The sequence below is a fragment of the Podarcis bocagei genome (genome assembly GCF_964188305.1).
Source record: "Podarcis bocagei genome assembly, chromosome: 4".
Classification (NCBI taxonomy): domain Eukaryota; kingdom Metazoa; phylum Chordata; class Lepidosauria; order Squamata; family Lacertidae; genus Podarcis; species Podarcis bocagei.
The window spans coordinates 95,515,125-95,528,647 of record NC_138128.1 but is presented as its reverse complement, the minus strand read 5'-3'; the positions used below and the strand labels follow the sequence as shown (position 1 = coordinate 95,528,647).

The 13,523-nt window shown below is 41.3% G+C and overlaps 1 protein-coding gene across 3 annotated transcripts in view; it reads right to left on the bottom strand.

The window, feature by feature from the left end:
- DYRK4 (dual specificity tyrosine phosphorylation regulated kinase 4) overlaps positions 1-13,523 on the bottom strand; it is a 52,275-nt gene that overhangs the window by 30,537 nt on the left and 8,215 nt on the right. For all 3 annotated transcript variants that reach the window (XM_081191605.1, XM_081191606.1, XM_081191607.1), the window contains exons 4-5: positions 12,610-12,701; positions 10,793-10,930 (exon numbers count right to left, since the gene is read on the bottom strand). In XM_081191605.1, the coding sequence (XP_081047731.1) occupies positions 10,793-10,930; positions 12,610-12,701 (230 nt within the window). The remainder of the gene's footprint in view (positions 1-10,792; positions 10,931-12,609; positions 12,702-13,523) is intronic.

Sequence of the window (13,523 nt, the reverse complement as noted above, 5' to 3'; positions counted from 1 at the left end):
CGGGGCTCCGGAATGGATCCCGTTCGTATCTAGAGGTACCACTGTAAGATTATCTTCCATAAACATGGTTTTAACAATGAGTCCGTAAGTGACTGTGAAGGCCAATTCTGGATCCACATCTTCCACAGTGGGGACATTGGTTTCCGGGCAGGAGTTGATCACGGTGTGGATTTGCCAAGCATATCTTCCTCTTAGAATGTTTCTCCCTTGCATCCTGAGTTTGAGTGTCTTCAAAGCCCATGACACCTTTCGTAAAGGCTGTTCTCCAACTGGAGTGCTCGCAGGTCAGTGTTTCCCAGTTGTCAGTGTTTATACTACATTTTTAAAGATTTGCCTTGAAACAGTCTTTAAACCTCTTTTGTTGACGCTTTCCATTTTTAAGTTCAGAATAGAGTAATGAAGTTGACGTTGAAGAGTTATCGCGTCAGCACTGGTGATCTTTGCTTCTTCCAGTACACTGGCATTAGTTCACCTATCTTCCCAAGTGATGTGAAACAAAATTCGGAGACACGGTTGATGGAAACTTTTGAGGAGTTGAAGATGACGTTTATAAGTGGTCCATGTTTCACAAGCATACAGTAAGGTTGGTAGTACAATAGCTTTGTAAACAAGCATTTTGGTTTCCCTGAGAATGTCTCAGTCCTCAAACACTCTGCACTTGAACCAGGAGAAAGCTGAACTTTCAGAGCTCAGGAATTGCTGGATTTCGGCATCAATGTCGGCCCTTGTGGAAAGATAACTGCCCAGGTAGGAGAAGTGATTGACATTTTCCAACGTCACAGAGAGCAGTCCAGAATCAGAGGCAAAAGTAGAGGGGGGCTAAAAGGCAGAGATCATGCAGGCTGGGGAGGAAGCCAGGTTGTCTCCCCGTCCTGCTGTGACCAGCTTCACCCCCCCCCCCGTCCCCGGTCTCCCAGGACCAGAAGAGATATGAAGAAGACAGACAAGGCGACAAAGTCTCAGATTGCTTAGGAAGGACCTGGGGAAGTAGGAGACTTCGGGAACTGTGGCAAAATTCAGATTTGTCAAACAAGCCTGAGTATTTGCCACACAGCACCATGCAATTAAAAATAGAAATTTACACCTCAGACAAAAGCAGCCATTCCAAAAATTCTAATGTAAGGTTTGAAGATTAGAGTTTTGAGGTCCTATGTGGAATATCAATTTGCAGAGACAATTTAGATTAATAATAATAATTTTATTATTTATATGCTGCCCAACTGACCGGATCTCCCCAGCCACTCCAAATATTAAAAACACAATAAAACAGCAAACATTAGAAACTTACATTGACATTTCCTTGACGTCTGATGGGAGGACATTTCCACAGGGTGGGCCCCACTAGTGAGAAGGCCCTCTGCCTGGTTTCATCTTATTATTTAGGCTTCATATTTTAACCACATATTTTAAAAACATTTAACATGCGCTTTACGAAAAGGCACCTACACAGAAAAGGGATTAACAGGGCAGTCTGGTCTTGAAAGTCTAGGAGGAAATACTGAAGAGATCTGGTGTAAAACCAAGGGAGCTTTAAGACAGAGATTATAAGTGGGTCCTGGGATAGCAAGAAGTGACCATCCGTCTGTCTCAGGAATGACACATAATTTACAAAGGAGAGGTATAATTTGTTGAATGTGTTCTTCTGCTCTGCAGGTATTTTCTATTACAGTGGTACCTCGGGTTACATACGCTTCAGGTTACATACGCTTCAGGTTACATACGCTTCAGGTTACATACGCTTCAGGTTACAGACTCCGCTAACCCAGAAATAGTGCCTCAGGTTAAGAACTTTGCTTCAGGATGAGAACAGAAATCGTGCTCCGGCGGCACGGCGGCAGCAGGAGGCCCCATTAGCTAAAGTGGTGCTTCAGGTTAAGAACAGTTTCAGGTTAAATACGGACCTCCAGAACGAATTAAGTACTTAACCCAAGGTACCACTGTAGTTGCTTGTGCTGCTATGCTTAAATAAAGTGATTTGTGAACTTCTAGAACAAGAAAGTGTGGTTGCTCCCAGTTTGATTGCGGCGGCTGTGATAGCTTTCCGAAAGGCAGTGGTGTCCAGTCTGCAAAAAACAGCTTCTGCACTACGGTAATGTTGGCCAGTTCCTAGGCAGCATATCACTGAGAAGCACCTTTGATGTGACAGTCACCACTGGTGTGTTGACTTTGGGAACAGCTGGAAGATATGTCCTTAGGTAGATGGTGGAACTTACCACAGAAGACGTGAGTAGCTTTTTGAAAGTTTATGCCATCCTTTGCATAGCAGCTTGTGGAAGCATATCAGAAACAGAGGTGTTGTGGAAGGAGGTGCTGCTGAATAAAGTAGATGCTATCTTTGCCAGCTGGATGCTGACTGTGTAGCTTCTTACTTTGCCAGCCAGATTAATCCAGCCAGAAATTTTCCACTACCCAGCAAGAAGCCTGGGAAGGGATGCCCCAGAGTAGTTCTTCCATGACCTCCTACTCCCCTGAACGCTCCTCTTCCTTTCTGGGATCCAAGCACAGCTGGAACTGAGGAAAAGTTACAAAGGTATTGGATCTTCCCCAGATTTTTCCTTTTTCCTGAGCATGTTCATCAGGATCCCTGCCTTATGAGGAGGATTTTGTGGGTTTTCAGGGTTCCTCTGTTTTCTGGGCAAGTTAAAATGTACACGGGACAGTTCTGTTGGACGATGCAAGCTCTGTGCTCACAGCATGTTACAGAGGCCTGGAATTTCTTGGGTTTACTGCTGGTTGTCCCATGATGGTGTCTGTTTCTGGAACTTGATTTAGAAAGGCTACAAGACTGCTGAGTTCTAACCGCCTGTTCTGTGTCTACAGGGTGAGCAGTTTTCGGGCAACTCCTGCTCCCACTCCTAGAACAGCCTTCTGTTAGGGGATTTAACTCATATTCCCTTCATTTTGTCTTCAGGTGTAGTATTTGTTTGAGCTGATATGAGGGAAGCACTTGTCCATTGGCAGCTTCCAGCCCTCACGTACTTTTAGTCACTCTGCTGGTCTCGGTTGAGAAGGTCGACTGTGGCATGGGGTGGCTGGAGGTAGATGTTGGAGGTGAGCCCTTTTGGAGCTTGTCTCTGGCAAAGAAGGCATGAAGTCCTTTGGGGAGTAAGCCCTTCCACATCCAGTTTTATTTCATAAGACTGTTCTCCTGATCCCAGGCAAATGGCCTTTCTCCCATGCTAGTTGCCCTCCTACAATGGAAGGGAAAGCTACCTCTGAAATCAAACTCCTACATCCAGCTTTTGAAAACTGCTCGTAGAGGGCTCATCGAATGATGTTATCTGTTTTCTGGCATATAAAGGACTGATGAATAATTGAAAGTGTAATAAATTAGGTTCAGAAGTCATACCCGTAGATACAGCCCAGGTATTGGACTGAGGCATTCTGTAAGATTGTAGATATTCTAGATATTCTAGATATTTTTGGATGTGGTTGAGGAGTATAATTTAACAATCTCCATAGAAGGGAATTCTGAGCTTTATAAAAAAAAGGAAATTTCTGAAAAAGGAAGAAAGAGATTGTGAGCCCTTTAAGGGAGAGATTTAGCTGTAAAATATATAAAGCGTGAAAATAAGGATACAATGTTGGGGGGAAATGGGAAAAAGGCGGGGGGGGGGCCAGGTGAAAGGAAGACATCCCGACAAGAAGAAATTAAAGATCTAGACTTTTTATGGTTAAAAATTAAGGAGGAATTTAAACAAAGTGAATTACACATGGAAAATAAATTAGGAGAAGTGCAGGAGATGATAGACAGAAAGATAGTAGGAGCAGTAGGAGAACTCTCCATTAAAATTCAAGATTTATCAGCCAAGTCAAAAACAATTGAGGAAGCTAATAAAAAAATCCAAAAAGAGATGAGAGAACAGAAAAAGGAGACAGAAAAAATAAAGGAAGAAATGAGAGAGATGAATAAAATGCAGGATCAAATATGGGATAACTTAGCTATGACAGAAATGCGACAGAAACAGCTTCATTTAAAATTCAGAGGAGTAGGAGAAGAAGCGAAGGAGAATATAAAAGAGAAAATGATTAAGGAGTTATCTAAATGGCTGGAATTGAAAGAAGAAGAGGTGGCATACACGATAGAGAATGCTTTTAGAATAAGAATGAAATCCCAGCAAACCAAGGTAAAAAAACCTCTTGGGGACTGTCTAGTAATCTTCAATTCAATCGAGATGAAGAACTTAATATTAAAAACGAGTTATCAAAAAAAATTAATAATTGAAGGCAGACCAATTATTATTTTCAAAGAAATACCAGTTAGACTTCTGCGCAAAAGGGAAGGATATAGACAAATAGTAGGCGTTCTGAAGAGGAATGCCATACAATACAGATGGGAGTTCCCTGAAGGGATTGCCCTCTTTTTTAAAGACAAAAGATTTAAGCTGACAGATACCCAAGAGGTGGAAAAATTCCTGAGAAGGTATGAGAAAGAGCTTGGTAAAGTTGAGGATAGGTTAAGAGATAGAGAGGGAAGCAAAAACGAGAGAAGAGGAAAGAAATGGAAGAGAGGGGTAGGGGACGAGAAATAAGACGAAGAAGAAGTAGAAGAGGAAGAAGGTGCTGTGGGGGGTGAAGAAGTAGAAGAGGAAGAATATACAGGGAATAGAAGCTCCAAAACACAAGTTTGAAAACTCAAATTGAATAAATAGAAGCTAATTTTAATAATGTCTTTGAATTTTTTGTCCTGGAATGTAAACGGTCTAAATGAAAAATTTAAAAGGAATAAAATAGAGAAGGTTTTGAGGAACAAAAACTATGATGTGATTTGTTGTCAAGAGACACATGTCGCCAAAAAACACAAACATATATTGATAAATAAAAGGTTGGGAGTTGAATTTATTAACTCAGATGTAAATAAAAAAAGAGGATTGGTGATTTATGTCAAGGAGAAATGGAATCCTGTATTAATTTGTAAAGATAATGAAGGAAGAATCTTGGGAGTACAAATCAATCACCAAGGTGAAAAATTTAATGTGGTAACCGTCTATGCCCCAAATACAAACAAAGCAGAGTTTTTCAAAAAATTGGAACAAGTATTGTTAGAATTAGAAAATCACAAATTAATTCTGCTCGGACATCTGAATGGAGTACCAATACCAGAATTAGATAGAAGCGAAAAAAAGAGGAAATCGAACCAAGGGAAACTTCCAAAATCATTTAACAACCTTGAGGAAAATCTAGATCTGATTGATATCTGGAGGCATAAAAACCCAATAACGAAACAATTCACACACTTTTCAGAACCACACCAAAGCTGGGGCAGAATTGATCAGATATGGGTCTCAAGAGAACTATCCACAACAACAACAAAATGCGAAATACAACCCAGAACCCTTTCTGATCACAGCCCAATTGTTTTGGAAATAAAATGTAAATCATCTGGGCCATATAGGTGGAGAATGAATGAATATTTATTTGAAAATGACGAGGTGATCGAGAAGGCTAAAAGTACACTGAAAGACTATTTTGATTTAAATCTAAATAAAGAAACAAAAATTGATATAGTTTGGGACGCCAGCAAGGTGGTTTTAAGAGGATTCTTAATTCAACAAAATAATTATAGAAGGAAACTAAGAGAATTAAAGAAAGAAGAAATTATTATTCAATTAAGAGATTGTGAGAAAAAATTAATAATAAACCCCAGGGATGAAAGGACTAAACAAATCTCTAAAATGTTACAAACACAATACTCAACATTAATAAGTCAAGAAGTAGAATGGAGAATTAAATCAATGAAGCAAAAATATTTTGAATCCGCAAATAAAACGGGGAGACTACTGGCGTGGCAACTAAGAAAAAGGAAAAAACAAAATGTGATCAACAAATTAAAAACACAAGAGCAAATACTAGAAGATCCCAATGAAATAAAGGAAAAGTTCCTTCAATTCTATGAAAATCTGTATAAAAAGGAAGATGAGGACATAGCAGAAATAGAAAAATATCTGGAAAGAAATGGAGGAGAACATTTGATGGATGAAGAAAAAACTCAATTAAACAAACTAATAACAACAGATGAGATTAAGGAGGCAATTAAGAAGATGAAACCGGGGAAAGCACCAGGTCCAGATGGGCTGTCATCTAAGTACTATAAAGTTTTAGAGGAGTATCTGGCCCCGGTACTATGTGATGTAATGAATAATATTCTACGAGGAGGGAGGATACCTGATTCCTGGAAAGAGGCACACATCACGTTGATACCTAAATAAGACTCAAATAAATTGGATATAAGAAATTATAGACCGATATCACTACTTAATAACGATTATAAAATCTTCACAGAAATAATGGCGAACAGACTTAAGAAATACTTAATAAAATCTATCCATAAAGATCAAGCCGGATTGCTCCCCAACAGGCAATTAAAAGATAACGTAAGGCACATAATAAATATTATTGAATATTTGGAATTCAAGAATGATACCCATGCAGCATTAGTTTTCATCGACGCTGAAAAGGCTTTTGACAATGTATCCTGGCGGTTTCTATTAAAATGCATGGAGAGGGTAGGGATAGAGGGCCCATTTATGGAAGGAATAAAAGCGATCTATTCAAGCCAAAGGGCTAAACTAATTATTAACAATAATTTAACTAATTCGTTTGTGATTTCGAAGGGTACAAGACAGGGGTGCCCTCTGTCCCCTCTTTTATTTATTATGGTGCTGGAAGTAATTACAAATAAAATAAGGAAAACATCAGAAATAAGAGGAATCAGAATTGGAGTAAAAGAGTATAAACTAAAGGCCTACGCTGATGATTTGGTAATATCGTTAGAAGATCCAGTAAAAAGTGTCAGTAAAGTTCTAGAGCTATTAGAGGAATTTGGAAAACTGTCCGGCTTTAAATTAAATAAAGTAAAAACCAAGATGTTGACAAAGAATCTGGCCGAAGACTTAAGAAAACAGCTAGAGTTGCAGCCAGGAATCAAGGTGATGAAAAAGGTGAAATATCTGGGAATATGGGTCTCCACGAAAAATATAAACTTAGTAGAAGATAACTATACTAAGACCTGGAGAGAAATTAAAAAAGACCTAGATATTTGGAGTAGGATAAAGCTGTCCTGGTTAGGAAGAATGGCTGCAATTAAGATGAGTATTCTTCCAAGACTGCTGTTTTTATTTCAGAATATCCCGGTGATTAGAGGTACGGCAATGCTTAAGGATTGGCAGAAAACCCTTTCCAGATTTATTTGGCAAGGCAAAAGAGCAAGAATTAAATTTAAACTACTCACAGATCGAAGAGATAGAGGAGGGTTTGCTGTTCCGAACTTGAAACTTTACTATGAGGCCTCGTGCTTTTGTTGGATTAAAGAATGGATTGTCTTGAAAAACACAGATTTGTTAGACCTTGAGGGATTTAATGCTAGATTCGGTTGGCATGCATATCTGCGGCAGAATAAAGGGAGGGTACACAAAGGCTTCTCTAACCACATCATCAGAGGTTCGTTGCTTGAGGTATGGGATAGAAACAAAAGACTTGTTGAGAAAGACACCCCCTGGTGGTTATCACCAATTGACATCATAACAATTAAAAAACTGAACATGGAATGTGAAAGATGGACTTATGAAGACCTCCTGGTAAGATCAGAAAAAGGTTGGAAAATCAAAACATATGAAGAGTTAAAGGATAAATTAACAGGATGGCTACAATTTCACCAAATTAATGCCCTATGGAACAAACATAAAAAAACAGGAATGAATGAAAACAATTCCAGTGTCAGGGAACTGCCATCGGAAGGACAGGAGGTGGAAGGGCTCACAGAGGTTGGGAGAGACTCAGCAGCTGAAGAGGGAACCAGCAGGGGGAGAGGAGGGGCTCCGAGGGAAAGTGAGCAGGAGGGATGGCTCAGAGACACTTCCAGTGAGAACAGTGGGGAGGTTTCAGGACCTCCTATAGGGACACCCACTCCTCGCCGGAAACTGTCACGCCGTGAGTCCAGAAGACGCGTTTCCGTTAAGGAGCTTTTATGTTGGAAGCGATTCCGTAAGCAACCACTGTCGGAATCTGCCAGCGACTGACGGAGCCATGCTTAAGGGGCTCCGTTACAGACAGAGGTTTGCGGACTTAACCAAACTCTGAGGGACTAGGATTTTACGCACAAGCAGCTCATCATCCCATCACATCCAGATATCAGGTGGAAATACTAGAAGGTAATTCCAAACTCTTATCCAAAATGTATAACCAACTATTAGACTGGGATACTAAGGATGAAGAAATAAAGGAAGTTATGGTCAAATGGGCTATAGATTTGGGATATAACCTAGAATATGACAGGTGGGTGAAACTTTGGAACAAGGACATGAAATTCACAGCATGTGTTGGACTCCGAGAAAATATGGAAAAAATGATGTACAGATGGTACATTACCCCTGTAAAATTGGGGGAAATGTATAAGACCGGAGACAAAACATGCTGGAAATGCAAAACCAAAGAAGGTAATTTCCATCACATGTGGTGGACCTGTGAAGAAGTGAAAAGGTTTTGGGGACTCATTTATGATGAATTAAAAAAAATATTGAAATATACCTTCCCAAAAAAACCCGAAGCCTTCCTCCTGGGAATGGTCGGAGAGGAGATCAAGAAAGAAGACCAAACAATCTTCCAATATGCAATGGTAGCCGCCAGGATTTTGCTAGCGCAAAATTGGAAAACCCCTAATATCCCAACTGTCAGAGAATGGCAAATCAAACTATTTGAGCATATAGAATTAGCAAAGATGACACAAAAAATCAGGCAGCAAAAAGGTGTAAAATTTAATAAAGATTGGAATAAATTTATAACATACATAGAAGCAAATTTAGGAAATATTAAAATCACAGTAGGTGTAACATAAAACCTGCGATGTACAGATGTTATAAAACGACACTGCAGAAAGGTATGGTGGTTACATAGTCCAAAACCGAGATGGAGGGAAGTCAATCAATGTTATATTATGAATCAATGTTGGTTTGTTTTGTGTTTGTTTTTTCTTTGTATGTGTTGTTCTGTTTGCTTTTTCTTGGTTTGTACGTTTTTGTTCTTTTACTCTTTATGTTCTTGTTTTAAAAAGAACTCAATAAAAAGAAATTTTAAAAAAATGAAAACTGCTCGTAGAAAACGTAGAAAAGGAACAAGAAAAGTGGTTTGAGGCTATGTTGAGATGACTGTTCTGTGGAAGCAGGCAGAAATTCTATGTCAGTCAGAGCATAATGGAACTCCACTGCGTTGGAGGACCATGCCCCTTTAATCATGCAATCTAGACTGGAATATAGAATTTGTGCAAATGCTTTGTTTTTCAAGAGATAGAAAATAAAACAAATCCCAATTCCGCTATATAAACTGAAAGTGAATTCTGCTTCCATCTCTACGGTCTAAGACCAATTACAGTCCTAGCCATGTTCTTCATAATGGCAGAGATGTTGTGGGAACCCAAAGGGGAAGGTTGGTTCAGGTATGGAGCACTTCTGCACTCAAGGAAAGGTTAAAGTTTATTATGGTTGCACAGCCAAGGACACGTCCACAAGTCGGATGTGAATGTGAACATGGGTTGCTGTTTCTGAACGTTTGTCCGCCTTGGTTCACACATAAGCACTTTCCATTTTATGCCTCCAAAATGTATCTAATTGTTTCCGATCCACACTAGTGGATGGTACTTGATGTGAAGCCTTTGTGCTGTATGTTTTTTCTTTCCCTCAATTAGTGCTTCCCCGTCCTTAATGAATTTTGGAAGAAGAGTCTGGATTTGATATCCCGCTTTATCACTACCCGAAGGAGTCTCAAAGTGGCTAACATTCTCCTTTCCCTTCCTCCCCCACAACAAACACCCTGTGAGGTGAGTGGGGCTGAGAGACTTCAGAGAAGTGTGACTGGCCCAAAGTCACCCAGCAGCTGCATGTGGAGGAGCGGGGAATCGAACCCGGTTCACTAGATTACGAGTCCACCGCTCTTAACCACTACACCACACTGGCTCTGGAAGCTTGAGGCCCCTTGTTAGCATGCACAGATATTTATTTATCTCTGCATATGCTCCTTGTTTTTCTCTCTAAAGAGTCTAGAAAAATATGTACAAAGTAAAGTTTAAAAAATGGTCATTTTTAAACAGCAAGTTCAACATAAAATGTGCCTGCGTGTGTGTCAGAGAGCAAAGAATAGCCAGGCGTCAAGATATGTGTGGCACTGATTCACTCACAAAGGAGAGAGCAGAGAACCAATTGGGTGGAGGCAATCCAGTTGGGTGTTTTCTGAAGTTCCCTCCTTCCCAAGGCTTTCCCATTCTTACAGCTGTTTATTCCTAAGTACATTCCATTGAAGTGAAGCCTTACTATTTTTAAGCAAGGGCTGCCTTTACCATTGCAGCCTAATCTTCTCCAGCCGGCTGTTGACCTTGAAAGCTGTTGGGGGCATGGTGACAAACAGCAAACACCACCAGAACCCACCTACCCAATTTTATGTTGAATTAACTTTGCTTAACAAATTTTGCCTGGGTCTAGTTTACTGTGGGGAAAGTGGGGGTTGCCAGTCGAATGAGGAGGATGCCATGTGGACGATACCAAAAATATTGAGACACAAGCAACTGCAAATCTGTGAAGAAGCAATCTAACTTAAAAGACAGTGAATTAGGGTCTCTTCATACACACATTCCCACCCACCCCTGGAGTGAGATCAACTTCCTCAAGATGCAATCCCATGCTTCTGAGGAAAACACCAGCAGCTCTGCTGCAGGACCAATCAAGCCAGGTTCCCTCTTCACTGCAATCTGATCAACAGGTAGAGAGTGAACTGCTAAAAATAAATTAAACCCTATGTATCTCACCTGCGGATGCCGGTCTTTATGATTTGTCAGCCCTAAGTTTCCTTTCTTGAATTTGTGCGTCAGGGATGTGTTTTCTTGGGGAATTAAATGAGGTACCTCCCGTTGTCTTTGGATCACGGCTTTGGGATCAGGTAGAGTCTGTAACAGCAAACCAATAAATTATGAGCAGCTTCCTATGGTGCACATTCTAAACCCTGAAAAGGTAACTTTGAACTTTTCCCGGTAAATGCTTTTGAATTATGGTGCTGGAGGAGACTCTTGAGAGTCCCATGGACTGCAAGAAGATCAAACCTCTCCATTCTTAAGGAAATCAGCCCTGAGTGCTCACTAGAAGGGCAGATCGTGAAGCTGAGGCTCCAATACTTTGGCCACCTCATGAGAAGAGAAGACTCCCTGGAAAAGACCCTGATGTTGGGAAAGATGGAGGGCACAAGGAGAAGGGGACGACAGAGGACGAGATAGTGGGACAGTGTTCTCGAAGCTACCAGCATGAGTTTGACCAAACTGCGGGAGGCAGTGGAAGACAGGAGTGCCTGGCGTGCTCTGGTCCATGGGGTCACGAAGTCGGACACGACTAAACGACTAAACGACTAAACAACTAAACAACAACAACAAGTCATAAACAAGCCTTGGGGAAATGTGCCCATTTCAACAGTGGGAGAGAGAGAGTACGTGAGCGACAAGGAGGGAGGGAAGGAAGGAGACAGGGCAGGTGAACGGGTTTGGTAGTTATCTTCCCTGCCTCACACACGTCTTATTGATTGTAGTATTCCCTCCTGCCAAGCGGCAGAATCGTGGGGAGCGGGAGAGAAGATGTGGCTGAGCCTGTTTTCCCCTGCTGCTCAGCTCTAAGGAGGGAAATGAATACAGGTGACCCTTGTTTTGCGGGGAACGGGGGCGAGTCCTGTTCTGGACCCCTGTTCACATCAGCAGAAGGGCATGTAAACCCGCCCCACCCCACCCCTTTGGCATGATGGGGGCATGTGCATGATCACACGTCATTCAGACAGGCCTAAAACAGGAGCTACCTCTACAGGAGTACAGGAAGAGAGCTCTTCATTGGCCGAGGGAAGGGAGCATAACTGCAGATCATACTTATCTCTTTCTACAGTCATCCCCCCCCCCCATTCTTAGGTGTTTGACCACTGCTTAGTTAGGGGTCAGCAAACCTTTTCAGCAGGGGACCAGTCTACTGTCTCTCAGACCTTGTGGGGGGCCAACTATTTTGGGGGAGGGGAATGAATGAATTCCTGTGCCCCACAAATAACCCAGAGATGCATTTTAAATAAAAGGACACTTACTTCTTATGTAAAAACACGCTGATTCCTGGACCGTCCGCGGGCCGGATTGAGAAGGCGATTGGGCCATATCCGGCCTCTGGGCCGTAGTGTACCTACCCATGGCTTAGTTCTATGAATAGATAGGTGGCAGTGATAGAGACCCCTGAACCCCCAATCTATTCATACACACACCCTCACATGTCACCCCCACCTTTCTGTTCATACAACTGAGCACACTACTAATCCATTCACTGGGTGTGATGCGTTTGAAAGGAAAGACGTTGTTATGATTATTAATACCACACATTTTCACCCGATGGGACTCAAGGAGGCTTACGGATAAAAAACTAGAACCACTATAAAAACACAGAGAAATCAATCATTAAAAATCAACATTCACACACACACACATGTATTTCAACTTGCCTTGATATTTGCATTATTTGTAGCTATGAAGACGTGCAACATACAGTTTAGCAAATGAATTGTTCATGTATGCAATGGATCATTATAAATAATTATAAATTGACTGCTTACCAAAGGTAATTGGGCATAAGCTGCTTCACTTGATGCTTGATCTATCTTTGTTTTGCTTCCTGTGTGGCATATGTCTCCCTTAGGAGTCTTCCCTATTTAGAAAAATATAGGTTAGGAGTATTTCTGCACAGGAGGCATATCTAAGTTTTACTGGGCCTGTCACTTAAAGATAAACCTCAGTGTATTCAATGAAACTTACTCCTAGGTAAGTATCCACAGGTAGGCAGACCATTGTAAGTGCCAAAGCATTCCCTAAAACAGGAAGAGTCAAACTTTGCAATCTTGAGAGATTTTATTCTCCAGGTAGTGACCCAGGGGCCAGATGTGTATTGTTGTGAGTTTGGGGGGGGGTCTGTATCCAGGGAGCATGTGACCCAGGAGCTCAGCTGCAAGGCACCTAGATGGTAGGTTACCCCACACTAGGAACTTAGGTAAAGGCTAGCCCTAGGCTCTGTGGTTTAGACCACAGAGCCACCCACATCTCATACTAGGTGTTAAGTTGTGGGTGAACATATCAGACGACACAGCGATTCTTCAACAGCTCTTGTTTATTCACAGGCCAGAACAGAACTGAACTGAAGGGTTCAGCCAGCCTGCTTATATAGAGCTCCACTACAACGCAACTGTAACACTTTCTGTAACTATCCAATCACTGAACGTCACTTTCGATCGCTTATTTGCATATGTGGACCTGAGTGAAAACCATCTACAGTATCCCCCTGCTGGCCAAGGGTGAGAACTTCAGTACATAACGCTAGGAACTTAGGTTGGGTTTGAAAAAAATAAATAAATAAAGATGGGAATCTATGCATTATGGTTTATGGTGGGGGGGGGCAACTTCAGGTGAGACAGGCACCCATGAAAACAACTTAAGGCTGCAGTTCTAAATCTTATTAACACAATCTAAGTACACT